Source organism: Schistocerca serialis, chromosome 8, assembly GCF_023864345.2.
Source record: "Schistocerca serialis cubense isolate TAMUIC-IGC-003099 chromosome 8, iqSchSeri2.2, whole genome shotgun sequence".
In the NCBI taxonomy this organism is placed as follows: Eukaryota; Metazoa; Arthropoda; class Insecta; order Orthoptera; family Acrididae; genus Schistocerca; species Schistocerca serialis.
Genome location: NC_064645.1, coordinates 481,545,502 through 481,562,930, shown reverse-complemented (window position 1 = coordinate 481,562,930; position 17,429 = coordinate 481,545,502). Strand labels below are relative to the sequence as shown.

General features: G+C 46.1%; 1 protein-coding gene across 3 annotated transcripts in view; it reads right to left on the bottom strand.

The window, feature by feature from the left end:
* LOC126417144 (polycomb protein Sfmbt-like) overlaps positions 1 to 17,429 on the bottom strand; it is a 299,440-nt gene that overhangs the window by 79,815 nt on the left and 202,196 nt on the right. For all 3 annotated transcript variants that reach the window (XM_050085040.1, XM_050085042.1, XM_050085041.1), the window contains 2 exons: positions 9,435 to 9,569; positions 6,391 to 6,508 (listed from right to left, as the gene is read on the bottom strand). In XM_050085040.1, the coding sequence (XP_049940997.1) occupies positions 6,391 to 6,508; positions 9,435 to 9,569 (253 nt within the window). The remainder of the gene's footprint in view (positions 1 to 6,390; positions 6,509 to 9,434; positions 9,570 to 17,429) is intronic.

Here is a 17,429-nt window from a genome sequence, read left to right as displayed (position 1 = left end):
GTGATGGTGGATAGTGGTAGTCCACTGCTAGAAATGAGATGAATAGATTGTACAGTTTTCTGAGGTGGTGGTGTTTTGAAGGACTATATTGGTGAGGGCTATGGACTGATGGAGTTTGAACAGATAGAGAACGCTGTGGAAGGATGAACTGCAGCTGGAAATTAGCAATTTGATGATAAGGCCATTTGGGGGGATTCCTCGAGCACAGTTACAACACAAGAACAATTCATGGGACTGGGTGGTGACTAAGGATTGAGAAACTTCTCTATATTGTGACTTACAGAGAAGGAGCAGGATCAAAAGTGGAGGGCAAGAAATGTGTAATAATACCTTAAAAACTCATTAATACTGTATTATTAAATATTGTACAAAAAGGATTAAACCAGATAAAATATAGCAAAAAAACTAAGATGAAAACGAAATTAGATAAAAGTAATGGAAAGCCACCTACCATTCTCCACATACCCACTGACTGACTGACTGGCTGGCTGCAAATAACCACAATCTCCCCCCACGCCAACTGCTTTCACTTCCATGTACCCAGCACCACCAAGAACTTGGGAAACTGAATCATCTTTCCTGCAGGGGTTTCAACTATCTCTTTTTGTGTCCTGAAATGAGAAATTCCCCACTATCCTTCCCATCTCTCTCACACTGGCACTCCACTGCTCAACCAACATATGCAATAGCCTTGTCTAACCCTATTATACCCCTGCTCCCACGCCATTGCCCAAAGACTCAAATCTATGTAAAATATCTAGAAGCAAGACCTCTTTCCTATACATTCTGCCATTACCACTGGACCATTCACATGTGCTTGACTTCAAAGAGTGCTTCACAATCTGAGTCATCTGGATTCTCTGCATCAACACCAGCATTTCTGAACTGGACATTTGGGAACACTCTGTGCAACATGTCTATTGTTCCTGTAGTTTCTTTGGCCTCAATCATCGCTAATCCCTGACATCCGTTTGCCTCTATCCCCTTCCCTGCTTCCATTTCAGCCCCCCCCCACTCCAAATCCCAAGCAGACCTGCATAGCCCTTACTCATTCTCTGCCACTCCCCTCTCATCCCCCCCCCCCCCCCCCCAAACTCCAGATGCTGCACTCGGCAACCCCACATCCCTGCATACTCCCTCAGGCATTACCATGCTATCCCTACCAGACACCTTTTCTGTACCATCACTACCCACCCCAGCTGTGATCATTGCTCCCCACAGTCACACCTCAGTCCCTGGAGGCAACAGTGACACACTCTCTCTCTCTCTCTCTCTCTCTCTCTCTCTCTCTCTCTCTCTCTGTGTGTGTGTGTGTGTGTGTGTGTGTGTGTGTGTGTGTGTGTGTGTACGACTTATAGCTTGATTATATACAACATCCGTCATTCCATGTGCCTTTCTGCCTCTATGCAGTGAGTAGCAATCTATTTTACTTTTACTTGATGGAAAATCCAGTGCCACTCAGCATCCAGCGGAGATGCTGAGTTGCAGACAGGCACAACCAAAAGACTGTCATAATATAAGCTTTCAGCCAACAAGGCCTTTGTCGAAAATAGACCACCAAGAGTACAACCGCTGGCCCAGTTAAAGTGGACACACACACACACACACGAAATTGCAACTCACATACATGACTGCAGTCTCTGGCAATTGAAGCCACACTGCGAGCAGCGGCAGCAGTGCATGGTGGGACAGGCAACTGGGTGGGAGTAAGGAGGAGGCTGGGACAGAGAGGGGGAGGGATAGCAGCATAGGGGTGGGGAACAGTGAAGTGCTGCTGGGAAGCCTACAAGGACTAGGTGGAGAGAGGGTAGGGCAGCTAGGTGCAGTCGGGTGGGGGGCAGTGGAAAAGGAGAAAAGTAAAAAGACTGAGTGCATTGGAGGAATAGAGAGCTGTGTAATGCTGGAATGGGAACAGGGAAGGGGCATTACTTACAAACAAATTGTACAGTTATGAGCACCCACATGGCACCATCCTATACCAACCATGAGTCATCTAAAGGAATCATCCTTACACACCCAGAATCCTAAACCCCCCACCTGATTCAGATTAACTGACGACACCTTTGTGATCTGGATTTAGGGGGACACCCTATCCACATTCCTCCAGAATCTCAACAGCTTCTTCCTCATTTGCTTCACCTGGTCCTACTCAACCCAGCAACCCACCTTCCTAGATGTTGACCCCACCTCAAAGATGGCTACACCAGTACCTCTGTCCATATCAAACCTACTAACCATTAGCAATACATCCACTTCGACTGGTGCCACCCGTTCCATACCAGGAAGTGCCTTCCACACGGTCTAGCCACCCGTATTTGTCTCATCTGCAGTGAGGAATGGTCCCTTTCAAAATATACCAAGGGTCTCACTGAGGCCTTTACGGATCGTAATTATGCTCCCAGCCTTCTACAAAAACAAATCTCCTGTGCCTTATCTTTACAATCTCCCACGACCTCCCAAAGTCTCACTGTCCAGCCACATAGGAACACTCCCCTCATGACTCAGTACCACCCAGGACGTGAGCAACTGAATTACGAGGGTGTACACATGGACAAGGGAAAAAAAAATCCCGGATTTTTCCCGCATGTTCTGGTTAACAATATACTTTATCCCGCGTGAAAATACACTTTTTCTGTGTTAAGTGACAGAATACTTTCTCTTGGTACCATAAAACATATTGACCCTTTGAATGGTTAAGATTTTATACACCGGCATAGAACTTTCCTGCACTTTAGAAAACGAAAGCAGCCCCCCCCCCCCCCCAACAAAAATAAATATATAAATAAAAATGCATTTTTGGAAAGATCTTTGATGCGCAGCAGCACATACGCTGCATATTTTCGTATGACGAAGGTATACATCTGAATTCCACCAAACGCAACACATTGCTTTCCGAAGCACTGAAATCGACATTGCAATGCGCTTTAGTAAGCCAATCATAGCTGATGCCATGTGATCTTGCCAGCTGATGATAGCAGATATTCAGAGCATAGAACAATAGAACACATGATGTAGTCAGCCAATAACAACCAGCATCACTGTTCAGTAGCGCGAACACATAAATAGGAAAAGTTAATGGTTTAAATTAATCTATATTGTGTAGCTACAAGAAAAACTAAGCTTTCAGATATAATATTGGTCTTTTTTGCATGTGTTACACTTTAATGTATGTAACACAAATGTAGCAGCAAAATTTTAAATAATACATAAATGTCTGGGCTCGAAATTCTTCCAAGTGCTTGGCCCTCAGTGTGTTAAGCTTTAAATGAGAATAAAACACCCTGTGATTTAAGAAATTCAAAGCACATTCACACAAAACATCATTCAACTTGCGTAAAATGAAATTTACTTTGAAAGTAATGCTTTTTAACCACCATTCGCAATATTTACCCGCAACCTGTTACAATTCGTTTCAGCAATTGTCAGACAGCAACAGAAAACGACGTTACTCAGCATGTGCAGCTACGATGACATAGGAAGCCCCCAAGTTCATACCTATATAGGTTTAAGGGATCTTACATTACATTATAAATGAAACAGAACATCAGAGGGTACTCCAAGAGCATTAGAATTTCGCAAACCAGACTAAAATTCGTAATTCGGTTGAAAGTGCATGTTCGTATGTCCACATTAACAAAGAAGTAGGTCTCAACCTGATATTAAGCTTATCAGTGTGGTTTTCAGGCTGCAAATTTTCTTGGAGTACCAGTACTGTATTATCTCATGTTTAGTTCTTCATTACGGCATAACACCATACGTGCCAGGAGATAAAAACGGGCACTTGTAATTCCACAAACAGTTGATGCTAGCCAATACTGTGAAATGAAAAACTCCATTTCAAATAAATTAACTGCCTCTGCAGAAAAGATTAATAAAAGCAAAATTTCTTTAGCAAATCGACAAAAATAACATCAGTTTTGTGCAAGGCAATTAATGCTTGGTTGCCAAAAATCTGGAAACAAAATAAAACCAGGAAACTAAAACTAACAACATATTTTAGACTTCCATAAGTATGTGAATGTATATTATTTCACTTGCTAGCTCCCACAGAAATCCTTTTTGTTTTCATTTGATGTGAGTTGTAAATGAAGAAGACACACAGAAATTACTAGAACTTAACAGGGGTCACGTGTAGACTACCACCCTCTCCACTGCAACTTCGACTGCTCTGCGCATGCGTGACTCTGCCAGCTTGGGAACGCCAGAAGAATTTTTCTGAGTAGTGTCTGGCTGCTTGTTGCTTTTGCTGATACAGCTAAGTGCCGCACTTCAAGTAGCCATAAGTGGGAGAAGGTACTGTTCATACGTGACTCAACTGCACATGCACACCAGCCCACTGGCTACTGCTCAAACCAACCCAAAGTAAACCGTTGTAATGTCACGATCATCGGAAGCAGTAGTCTTTGTCCTAAAGCCTTTGACACATTTTGGTGTTGGCAGACACTTGTGTGTGCACCGTGTTTTGTTGTTGGAAATGGCACATTTCCTTTGAAACTTAGGTTTACTTTGGTTTTCTTTCCCTCGTTTAAGTTTTATTGCTGCAGTATTATTCCACAGTAGCTGGCTAAAATAAAATTCTTTGTTAGATTATCATTTCTAACCAGTCAAAACTGCAAAAATTTATCTGAGAAGTGAAACAATGAAAATTCCTGTAATTCTAAAAAATTCTAGGATTTTTCCCGGTTTTCACCAAGACAAAAAAATTCCCAGGTTTTTTCCGGGATTTCCCAGGGCATATATACCCTGATTACATTCTCTGCCAGGGTTTTGACTATCTCTCGTTGTCCCTGAAATGATAAATGTCCTACCCACTATCACTCCCACAGTGGTATTTGCCGTCCATCGAACCTACACAGTGTACTCGTCCATCCCTACATAACCCCCGATTCCATGTCCCACACATCCTCCCACCAACACCTACTCCAGTCCAGTCACAAACATCACCTATCCCATCAAAGGCAGGGCCACCTGTGAAACCAGTCAGGTGACCTACAAGCTGAGCTGCAACCACTGTGCTGCATTTTATGGGGCATGACAACCAACAATCTGTCTGTCCGCATGAATGGCCACCAACGAACTGGCCAAGAAACAAGTGGATCACCCTGTTGCTGAGCACACCTCCCAACAACATTCTTCATTCAATGACTGCTTCACAGCCTTTGTCATATGGATCCTTCCCACCAACACCAACTTTCCTGAAATGCGCAGGTGGAAACTCTCCCTGCAATATATCCTATGTTCCCATAACCCTCCTGGCCTCAACCTTTGTTAGTCATTGTGCTCATCAATCCAGCCCCTTCCCTGTTCCCATTCCAGCACTATACAGTTCTCTATTCCACCAACGCACCCAGTCTTTTTACTTCTCTCCTTTTCCACTATTCCCCCCCTCCCCCCTCCAACTCTCCCTTGACTTCCATCTAACCTCTCGACTGCACCTAGCTGTCCTACCCTCTCTCCACCTCACCCCCGTGGGCTCCCCAGCAGCACTTCACTGTCCCCCTACCCTGCTATCTGCCCCCCTCCCCGCCCCAGCTTACCCCCACCCATTTACCTCTCCCAACATGCACTGCTGCCACTGCAAAATGGCTTCAGCTGGCAGAGACTGCAGTCATGAGTGTGAATTGTGTGTGTGTGTGTGTGTGTGTGTGTGTGTGTGTGTGTGTGTATAGTTTATTTTCGACAAAGGCCTTGTTGGCCAAAAGCTTATATTGTGACAGTCGTTTCGTTGTGCCTATCTGTGACTCAACATCTCCGCTATATGCTGAGTAGCAACTATCCTTTTCATAATATTGTTACTTTACTTGTTGGAATATAGATGAGACAGTTTTAAAATAACACAGTTAACTAATTTTACAATTGTATTCCAAAACTCATATAGATTAATATAAACACAAATCACCATAATCTTCCTTTTAGTTACCGGTACACGAAATTAAAAACATTACTTTCCAAAATCAACATTATACTCATTTTTAACTAATCAGGCAATATGACATTAGTTATAATGTAACTAAAATGTTGTTAACAATATGTAATGTGCTGACATGGCAATGAAAATTATGTCTGCATTTTTTCTCTTGTATTTTGTGTGATATTTTATTTATAAATATTCTGAGGGTAGTGTTCCTCCTACAGTCAATGATTGTATTAGTTTTGCAGGACCACCACACCCAAAATGATTCATAGTGGAAGATTTGCGATGACATGTAGACCTATTAGTCCTTGGTATATCAGTATGCTCCCCACATTTCTTTATTTGTTAAGCCATCAGTACACTTTTTGAATGCAAATATAGTGTCTCATATATACTGCCCTACAAAGATTACTTGATCTGAAATACACTGTACTGGACAATTATTTGATACTGTTTTATTTAGAAGCCTTTGTTACCTAAATCTGGATATGAGACTATCTTCAATCTTCGTTGAAAAATTTGAAGGTAAAGTCCGCGCACCAGTCAGTCTTTTTACAAGAAATTCTTTCCAGTCTTTATATTTGTCTTGAATTGCTGCAAGAAAGATAAACTTCATCAATATTTTAACAACCAGTTCAATTGACCATCCAAACTTTGGTTGCTATTTGCTTACTTCATACTTACCTCTAAGATCATGAACAAGTCAACAGGCATTTCTAAGAGAATGAATAATTAAATACAGATGAGTGCATGAAAATTTTGCTGGATAAATTAATCCAAATACTCCATCACATGAACAGAGGGGAACGTATACTACTGGTTAACAGATCAAATGCAACTCTATTTACAGTTATCAGTTTGGCAGATTTTGAAATTACTTTTAAATTATAACATACAGCAGGATATTTTATTATTTACATGTTCCACAATACTGTCCACTATGTGGTACAGTACGAAGAACAACACTTCCTTACACTCATTCTGCTTCTAAATTCTTATTATTTTAGTGTCCCTAAAGTAATGACAAAACATTATCACAACAGATCCTACAATTACTAAGTCAATAAAAGTTTAACACAAAAATTTCAGATGAGAAAATTAAATATGAAAGAATCTGTCCATGCCACCATGAACTGTTTAAGAATCATGAACCTAGCTTATGTAATGCTTGTGAAGAACTTGTAAGTTCAGTAGTTTTCCTCGGCAGCACACTTTGTCCAGATAGCGACAATCATACTACATACTTGTTTCTCAGGTAGTATAAGGATTTAAAGACCAAAGTAGATGTCATTAGTCTCTCATTACACTGATCTGAAACAAGAGGGAGAGGGAGAGATGGAAAAGAGGAAGGTGGTTGAGAGGACAAAGGTGGTTGAGAGAAAGGGGAGAGAAGAGGTGAAACTTCGAGGCTGTGGGGGCAGAGGCAGCGAGTGGGGGGGGGGGGAGGCGGCGAGGGGTGGGAGGCAGCGAATGGGGGGGGGAGGTGGCGAGAGGGGGGGTGGGAGGCGGCGAGAGGGGGGGGGTGGGAGGCGGCGAGGGAGGGGTGGGAGGCGGCGAGGGGGCGGGGGTGGGAGGCGGCGAGAGGGGGGGTGGGAGGCGGCGAGGGGGGGGGGGGTGAAGCGGCAAGGGGGGGGGAGGGTGTGAGGCGGCAAGGGGGGGGAGGGTGTGAGGCGGCAAGGGGGGGAGGCGGCATGGGGGGAGGCGGCAAGGGGGGGGGAGGCGGCAAGGGGGGGGGAGGCGGCAAGGGGGAGGGAGGCGGCAAGGGAGGGAGGCGGCAAGGGGGGGGAGGCGGCAAGGAGGGGAGGCGGCAAGGGGGGGGAGGCGGCAAGGGGGGGGGAGGCGGCAAGGGGGGGGGGAGGCGGCAAGGGGGGGGAGGCGGCAAGGGGGGGGGAGGCGGCAAGGGGGGGGGGAGGCGGCAAGGGGGGGGGAGGCGGCAAGGGGGGGGAGGCGACAAGGGGGGGGGCGACAAGGGGGGGGAGGCGGCAAGGGGGGGGGAGGCGGCAAGGGGGGTGGAGGCGGCAAGGGGGGGGAGGCGGCAAGGGGGGGAGCCGGCAAGGGGGGGGGGGAGGCGGCAAGGGGGGGGGGAGGCGGCAAGGGGGGGGAGGCGGCAAGGGGGGGAGGCGGCAAGGGGGGGGAGGCGGCAAGGGGGGGAGGCGGCAAGGGGGGGGAGGCGGCAAGGGGGGGAGGCGGCAAGGGGGGGAGGCGGCAAGGGGGGGGAGGCGGCAAGGGGGGGGAGGCGGCAAGGGGGGGGAGGCGGCAAGGGGGGGTAGGCGGCAAGGGGGGGGGAGGCGGCAAGGGGGGGGGGGAGGCGGCAAGGGGGGGAGTCGGCAAGGGGGGGGAGGCGGCAAGGGGGGGGAGGCGGCAAGGGGGGGGAGGCGGCAAGGGGGGTGAGGCGGCAAGGGGGGGAGGCGGCAAGGGGGGGGAGGCGGCAAGGGGGGGGAGGCGGCAAGGGGGGGGGAGGCGGCAAGGGGGGGAGGCGGCAAGTGGGGGGAGGCGGCAAGGGGGGGGGGGAGGCGGCAAGGGGGGGAGGCGGCAAGGGGGGGTAGGCGGCAAGGGGGGGAGGCGGCAAGGGGGGGGAGGCGGCAAGGGGGGGGAGGCGGCAAGGGGGGGGAGGCGGCAAGGGGGGGGAGGCGGCAAGGGGGGGAGGCGGCAAGGGGGGGGAGGCGGCAAGGGGGGGGGCGGCAAGGGGGGGGAAGCAGCAACGGGGGGAGGCGGCAACGGGGGGGAGGCGGCAACGGGGGGGAGGCGGCAACGGGGGGAGGTGCCAACGGGGGGGGGGGGAGGCGGCAAGGGGGGAGGGTTTGGAGAACGAAGAGGAGAGAGAACAAAAAACACTACTAAAACACATGACAAGACAGGCATTACATAGAAAAGGATAAAGTGAATTGAACTATACTACTATGCACTATACAGTTAATTTATGATAATTCGCCTGTCATTCATTCCCAACTTTTGTATTAAAAGTGTCCTTTAGCCTGCATAAAGCTGAGGAATGAAATTAGACAAAGCCACTGCTCGTTTTATTGTTTATTTATATAGACTGGATCTGTGTTGTCCAACATGCCTATCTACGGCAATTGTATAATTCGCTTTTCTGTTCTCATGTAATTTCCATAAATTTTGTATTAATTGACTTTTAGCATGTCCTCATCCTGTTAAAATACCGACTTTCAGCTGGGAAGGAAGAGGATAATCTATACGCCACTAAAAGTCATGTTTAAGGAAAATTTTCCAAAGAATGTACAGAAATTCTTTGAGGGCACAAGAGTAAATTAGACAACAGCTGCAGATAGGCATGTGGCCACATTCTGGTCGAGTATATATACACAGACAATAAAACAAGCAGCCTTGTCTGTAAATATACAAACTATGATTCATCATTAATTTCAGTAGTGATGTATCATCATTAATTTCAATAGTGATGTAAGAATGGCTCATTGTTATTTCTCAAAAACCAAGACGAGCGGTTAATACAGAACATTCACATTTATTTCAGCTAATTTAAACTAAATTTACTTACTCTTTGGTGGAATGAGCGGCTTTCCTCTGGTTGCACACCATCCAACAGGATGCACAGTATTACAACACAAATTTAGCCAGAAATCCTTGCTACCATTTTGTCCAAAGCCTTCATACCTTAGCAATGCTTTGTAACCTTGAAAGAAACAAAACACACATGTAATGTTCTCAGAGATTAAAGAATTCACATGTTTGTTGACCTAAACAACGGTAACTTCAAAAACACTACTAATTTTAAAATACAGTAATACTGAAAATGGGTCCCATTACTTCTTGTCAGAAATAACATACACTTCATAAAGGCTTTTGTAAGAACAACTGCAAATTATTTTTCTCATAAATTTGTTCATATATATCGAGGTGACAAAAGTCATGGGATAGCGATATGCACATATACAGAGATGGCGGTAGTATTGCACACAAGGGAGAAATGGGCAGTGCACTGGCAGAACTGTTATTTGTTCTCAGGTGATTCATGTCAAGAGATTTCCAATGTGATTATGGCCACAAAACTGAATTAACAGACTGTGAACACGGAATGGTGGTTGGAGCTAGATGCATGGGACATTCCATTTCGGAAATCACTGCGGAATTCAATATTCCGAGATGAGCAGTGTCCAGATTGTGTCGAGAATATAAAATGTTAGGCATTACAGCTGACCATGGACAACGCAGTGGCTGACGGCCATCACTTAATGACCAAGAGCAACGGCATTTGCGTGCGCACAGTTGTCAGTACTAACAAACAAGCAAGACCATGTGAAACAACCACAGAAATCAATGTGGGACATACGACGAACATATCCACTAGGACAGTGTGGTAGAATTTGGCATTAAAGTGCTATGGCAGCTGACACGAGTGCCTTTGCTAACGCACGACATCACCTGCAGCACCTCTTCTAGGCTCGTGACCATATCAGTTGTACCCTAGATGACTGGAAAACCATGGTCTGGGTAGACAAGTCCCGATATCAGTTGGTAAGAGCTGACAGTAGTAGGGTTCGAGTGTGGTGCAGATCTCATGAAACCATGGACCTAAGCTGTCAACAAGGCACTGCGCATTCTGGTGGTGGCTCCATAATGGTGTGACCTGTGTTTACATGTAATGGACTAGGCCTCTGGTCCAACTGAACTGCTAATTGCTGGAAATGTTTATGTCTGGCTGCTCGGAGACCATTTGCTACCATCGATGGACTTCATGTTCTTAAACAATGAGGAATTTTAATGGATAACAATGCGGCACATCACCAGGCCAAAACCGTTTGTTATTGGTATGAAGTACATTCTGGAAAATTTGAGTGAATGATTTAGCCTCTCACATCGCCTGACATAAATCCCACTGAACATTTGTGGGACATAATTGAAAGTATTTGTATGGAGTGTGGCCATGTATGGAAGTGAAACATGGACGATAAATAGTTTGGACAAGAAAATAATAGAAGCTTTCGAAATGTGGTGCTACAGAAGAATGCTGAAGATTAGATGGGTACTTCACATAACTAATGAGGAGGTATTGAACAGAATTGGGGAGAAGAGGAGTTTGTGGCACAACTTGACAAGAAGAAGGGACCAAGAAGAAGGGACCGGTTGGTAGGACATGTTCTGAGGCATCAAGGGATCACAAATTTAGCATTGGAGGGCAGCGTGGAGGGTAAAAATGGTAGAGGGAGACCAAGAGATGAATACACTAAGCAGATTCAGAAGGATGTAGGTTGCAGTAGGTACTGGGAAATAATGAAGCTTGCACAGGATAGAGTAGCATGGAGAGCTGCATCAAACCAGTCTCAGGACTGAAGACCACAACAACAACAATTGAAAAATCAGTTCATGTACAAAATCCTGCACTGGCAACACTTTTGCAAAGCCTATAGAGGCAGCATGGCTCAATATTTTTGCAGGGGACTTCCAACAACTTGCTGAGTCCATACCACATTGACTTGCTGCACTATGCTGGGCAACAGTAGGCCTGACACATTATTAGGAGGTATCCCATGACCTTTGTCACCTCAGGGTATGTATTTTGTTTGTTTATTCTAAGAAATCTCTTGAACATCTGGAAAATTTTTTTTGGGAGGGGGGGGGGGAGGGAGGGGGAAGGCTTTGCTGTGGTGAGAAGACCCCACTAGTGCTCCTAGTGGGGTAGAGAAGTAATGACATGTAAGCTTAAATCATTGCAAGATGGAATGTGTCCTGATATTCACCGGCTTATACACATGCATAAGCCCATGTTCCTCTTTGACTAGTGCTGTGATTATGATATAGACTGTGGGAAAATATTTTTTATTCTTTAATTTTTTTGTTTTGTATTTTGGTGCAAAAACAACTAGGGTCCTAAGTGCCTATGTCAAAACCGTACAACACAAATACAAAGAGAGAAGTTAAAAATGACTAGATGTCAATCCCAATCGACGGAAGAGAAGACAGCTAGAAACAGGGACATGGAGAAAGATCTATAATATACCATTGAGAAACGGAGGTCCAGAACTAAAAATTAAATGGCCTTTGCCATATTGCTATGACAGATGAGAAATGAAACATGGTCAACAGCCACACTTCGTTAGCTAAAACAGCTGATTACTCAGATGGAAAACACAAATGAGAACATAAGGGGTTAAAAAAAGGGCATTCCATCAGAAAATGGCAGACAGATAACAGTTGAGTGCAATGTACACAAAGTGGTAAGGGAGCACCACTTCATAAATGGTGGTGGCTAAAACGATAGTGCCCAATATGCATCCTAGTTAAAATGATCTCCTAGTGGCAAGAGGGCAGAGAGGTGGTAATCCAAGCTGCTGGGAGAGGCTTAATAACCCTGAGCTCATTTCCATGAAGGGAGGACCAATGGTGACGCCAAAATGACACCACCTGCTGGCAGACGGCAACACAGAGATCACTGGAGGGAATGTAAGAACCAGCGCCTGCAGTCTTGGCAGCAGCATCAGCAGCCTTGTTTCCCATCAGGCTAATGTGACTACGTACCCATATAAACATCACAGTGACTCCATAAAGAGTGAGCTAGTGGCAACTTTCCTGGACATGTTGCACTAAGGGATGGACAGTGTTCGGCACACAGGGGCTCTAAAGGGTGCTCAGAGAGTCTGAGCAGATGGCGCAATTGAAAAGCCTGTGTCATCTGATGTACTGTGTTGTCTGATACAGGGCGAGGAGCTCTAGGGCGAAGAGCTCTGCTGTAAATACTATGCAATGTTCTGGAAGCCAATACCGAAAAACCACGGCATCAATGACGAAGGCACACCCAACACCATAGTCAGTCTGAGAACCACCAGTGTACAGAAAGGTACTATCACAAAGTTCCAAGCGAAGGTCGTGGAACTTAATGTGACAGAGCGAGTCTGGAGTAGTGTTCTTAGGAAGCAAAAGAAGGCCAAGGTAAACACAGGCCACCACACGAAGCCAAGGTAATGTTGGGTTCACACCCACCGGGAAAGTGGCAGGTAGTGTGAAGTTGCCCACAAGCAAAAGGTGCTGCAACATCTGTAAGTGAACAGCATCTGGCTCTGGGGTGGAGGACTGAGATGAAGTGAGAGCATGATCTAACTACCTCTTAGTAAAGGCGGCAATGCAGCGCTCATGATTCTAAGAAGAGAAGGGTATTGCCCAAGCCTCCTTCACTTGTTTCCGATGGAGGAAGGCGGGGTGTTAGAAGCTGGAAATCTCCTCAAAATGGCGGCACAAGGTGTTGGAAATAGCAATAGCATCCATGACGACGACGTCTGCTATTGTCAAGCTGGAAACAGGGGAATGAATATTGGTCCAGAGAGCCGTCGGAGGTTGGCCCACAAAATGGAAGAGGGAGTGAAACTATTAACAGAACTAGTTAATGAAATCCAGCTGGCTTTGTTGCTGTCCCGAAGAACATGACGACACTGTGCACGCATCTGTTCATAATGAAAACAGTTTGCCATCTTAGGATGATGGTTAAAAACGTGGAGATCACGTCTCCATGCGCAAATTGCGTAGCGCATGCCTCAGTCCACCAAGGGACTGGGACATGGCATGGTAAAGAGGAAGTGTGAGGAATGGAATATTCTACAGTGGTAAGGATAACATTTTTAAGATATTCTACCTTGTCGTCGCAACTGGGGAAATGATGTTCGCTGAAGGTGCAAGGGAGGAGTAAAGCCTCCAGTCGACCTTAGTAAGCTGCCATTTGGGTGTGCACATAGGTGGGGTAGAAGTCAGCAAACAGATAGCACATGGGAAATGGTCGCTCAAATATGTGTCAGAGAACGAGACGATGGGCAAGCTCGACAGTGCAGAAGGATAGATCAAAATGAGAATAGGTGTGCATGGAGTCTGAGAGGAACATGGGTGCTCCTGTATTAAGACAGAGGACGTTAAGTTGACTGAGATGGTCAGGAAAGAGGGCACCTTACAGACAGGTTCTGGGAGAACCCCAAAGGGGATAGTACGCTTTAATGTCACTGAGCAGCAGAAACGAGTGAGGTAGATGCCCATTAAGCTGGAGGAAGTCTCCCCTGGTGACAATGAATGACAGAGGGGCGTAAATGGTACAAAGGGAAAAGGTCAAGTGAGGAATGAAAAGCAAACTGCGACAGTTTGAAGACAGGTAGCCGGTGAGATGGGTTGACTGTGAACATCATACCCTCTGGGCAGCATGACTCCTCCATGAGATGGAATGCTGACCTTGGCAGTAAGGTCAAAACAGACCACAAAGAAATGCGAGAGCAGCCGTAAATCCTCTTTGTTGGATATAAGGCCACGAATGTTCCAATGGAGGAGAGCAATGACAAGGAAAAAATGAAGGGGTGTCCTATCGGCAGCAGCTGAGTGCCAGCCTTCAAAGACTTGCTGCTAGAGGGCACAGAGGCAGGAGGATCCTGCTCCGTGAGGTCTACAGAAGCGTCGGCATTCTTCTGCTGTCGGCCTGTGGAGTCCAGGGCAGAAAAATTTAGTGGTGCACAACGGCGACACAGAGGTTGGCCAGGCAAGGGTATCATGTGGTGACACCGCGAAGAGGATCTTCGAGTAGGCCAAGGGGAAGAGCATTTCCTTTTTTTTGACTTCTTCGAGCCTTTCCAGTTAGCAGGGGGAAGACTCAGATGTTGGTTGGCTGGAGGGACATAGGAAGTCTTCACAGGAGTATTCCTTCTGTCCTTTCCAGCCTGACAGTTGTGTAGCTAGTGACTTTACCCCGTGAGGCGAAAGTTTGGTGGCGTGTTGCACAGCTGGAGGAGGAGACGGGATGCTACCTTGATGCTGGGTGATCTCACAACCGCGGTGCTAAATTTCATGTCACTTGTCTGCATGGCCATGTCCTTTGTGGAGCGAGATGTATCAAGAACAGTACTGTAGGTGACAGATGGTAGAACGCAGAGTTTCCGACTCGCTGAAAACTTGCGAGTGATCGGGTAAGGCACTTTTTCCATCAACCGGATCTCCTGACAGCTGGCTCATCGCGATACACGGGATAGTCGTGGGTGGACGAGGCATGGTCGTCATTGCAGTTAATGCAGCGGGGAGGAGGAGGTGGACAATCATCCTTGTGAGCATCCCTAGGTAGCATCCCGTCTCCTCCTCCAGCTGTGCAACACGCTACCAAACTTTCGCCTCACGGGGTAAAGTCACTAGCTACACAACTGTCAGGCTGGAAAGGACAGAAGGAATACTCCCGTGAAGACTTCCTATGTCCCTCCAGCCAACCAACATCTGAGTCTTCCCCCTGTTAACTGGAAAGGCTCGAAGAAGTCAAAAAAAAAAAAAAAAGGAAATGCTCTTCCCCTTGGCCTACTCGAAGGTTACATGTTTGGCTGGGTGTCGACAGGACTCTTGAGTGTGTTTTTAATGATGACACTGGTAGCAGCTCGTTGGGTTCAGAATATCTGGTCTGACTGTAACAACTGCATAACCTGCTCTTATCTTCGACACAAGAACCACTCTATCGAAACTGAGAAAGAGAGAGCGTGTGGGCACTACGAAGGCACCTACTTTTTTCATCACCTGATGGACGGCAATGAGACCCTGATCAGAGAGGTATGTTTGGATTTCTGCCTCGGTCAGACCATTGACCAGCCTAGTGTAAATAACACAACGTGAAGAATTCAGCGTTCAATGGGCCTCGACATGAACAGGATAGCCATGGAGAAGTGAAGCTGCTAGCAGTAGTTGTGCTTGAGGATCAGAAGTATTCTTCAAAAACAAAGCGCCATTGCATAAACGAGAGCAGGATTTCACAGGGCCAGCAACTGTATCAACATCTTTCTGAATAATAAACACACTGACCGTAGTGAAAGACAGACTGTCTTCAGTACGCAAAACCACGAGGAACCTTGGTGCAGCTGGGAGTGTCTTTGAATTGTTAGCCTCAGTCCATTTACGTTTCATAGCCGTTGACTGTGAAGATGATTGGCTCATTGTGAGAAAATCCCCCACGATTGCCAGCGCCTCCAATGGCGTTCTCCTTCCAACTGGGGGCCCCCTTCAGAAGGGGGTGAACTCGCCTTAGATGATTGTTGACACCTCAGGTCACACCTCCTGAACACCAGACGGAGGGACCAATCGGCAGTTTGTGAAGGTAGCAGCTCAGGCAATCACCCCTTCCTGGGCCTGGCCTAAACCAGGGGGTACATGTGAAACCTACCTGTCAACCTGGGGCTGGGAATTACACATTATCCAGTCATCTATTACACATTAGGCACATGGGCCAGCCTTCAGGAGTGCACAGGGAGAAAGAAGAAAAAGAGGAACCTCGAATGCCGAAGTGGAGGAAGGTTAGGAGAAGGTGAATGAAGAAAGAAAAAAGGAGCAGTGGACAGTATTCTGATATTGACTACCAAAAATGCAGAGTACATTTCCAAAAACCACCCAGACATGTTCCCCATGGGAGGGAAGAAAGAACAGCAAGTGGATAGACATGCAGCATGGAAGGGAAAAGATGCTGCAAATACTGGGGCCCATGGTAGCCAAGCACAAACCCGCCCAAAGAGTGGTGAGCTCCCTGGGGGCTAACCATATTTTGAAATATACACTACAAATGATTCTATTATTGTACTTTTTTCTGTAGTTGGTATTACACAATCCTAAAGGATGCCTGCTGTCCATAGGAGTCCAGCCATGAGGCTAGTCACATCTTATGAACTAATGCCCTTAAATTATCAACCCTCTGCAGGTTAAACAATGAGCCCATATTACGTCTCATCAGAAAAAAATTTGTAAATATTACCCTCACACTGGGTGACCTTATACACTCTCTGAAATGAAGAAACTAATTGGCATTAAGAGTAAAATATGCCTCAGCTGAAGCATTTCCATTTCCTGAGACATTATCCAACCCCAGAGAAGACGTAACTGCAACCATTTCGGTAACGTGGGTCAAATCAAGACTCAAAGCAGTACAATTTTATCATACAAAATGTTGACTTGCCACTAAAGATCATAGATTTATAGTCCTCGTCATCATTACATATAATTCCCCATTCACACATGACTAAAAACAGTCTTGTCCTTAACCTGGACATACTAGGAGCCAAATCTGTGTGTTGATACTAGTCCATGGTGGCCATGCTTCATAATACAATTAAGTGTGTCTTAGTGGACAACTGACCCCCATTTCATACTTGCAACATACACTGATGAACCAAAACATTATTACCAACTGCTCAACCCTTCGAGTTCCAACAAAAAATATTACTTTAAAATTTTTCACAAATTAGCACTTTCCATCATAGTAAGTAACAAATACTAGAGGAAACTGGCAGAAAGTATGTGATAATTTTTTTTGGGAAGTGGTTTCACAGTGGAACCACTAGGACCGTTTACTACCGCCTATCATTTCATGTGGTACTGGGATTGTCCGAAAAACATTGCATTGCCTTTTCTTCTTCTTTGCCCCTTCTGCATCAATACATTTACGTCAGCACAATTTACAGGCATCATAAGCTTTCTGGAGCTGCTCCACCAGAACACTCTTCAAGGATACTGTTGATTGTGATAGGGAAGGTGAATGATTGACTCT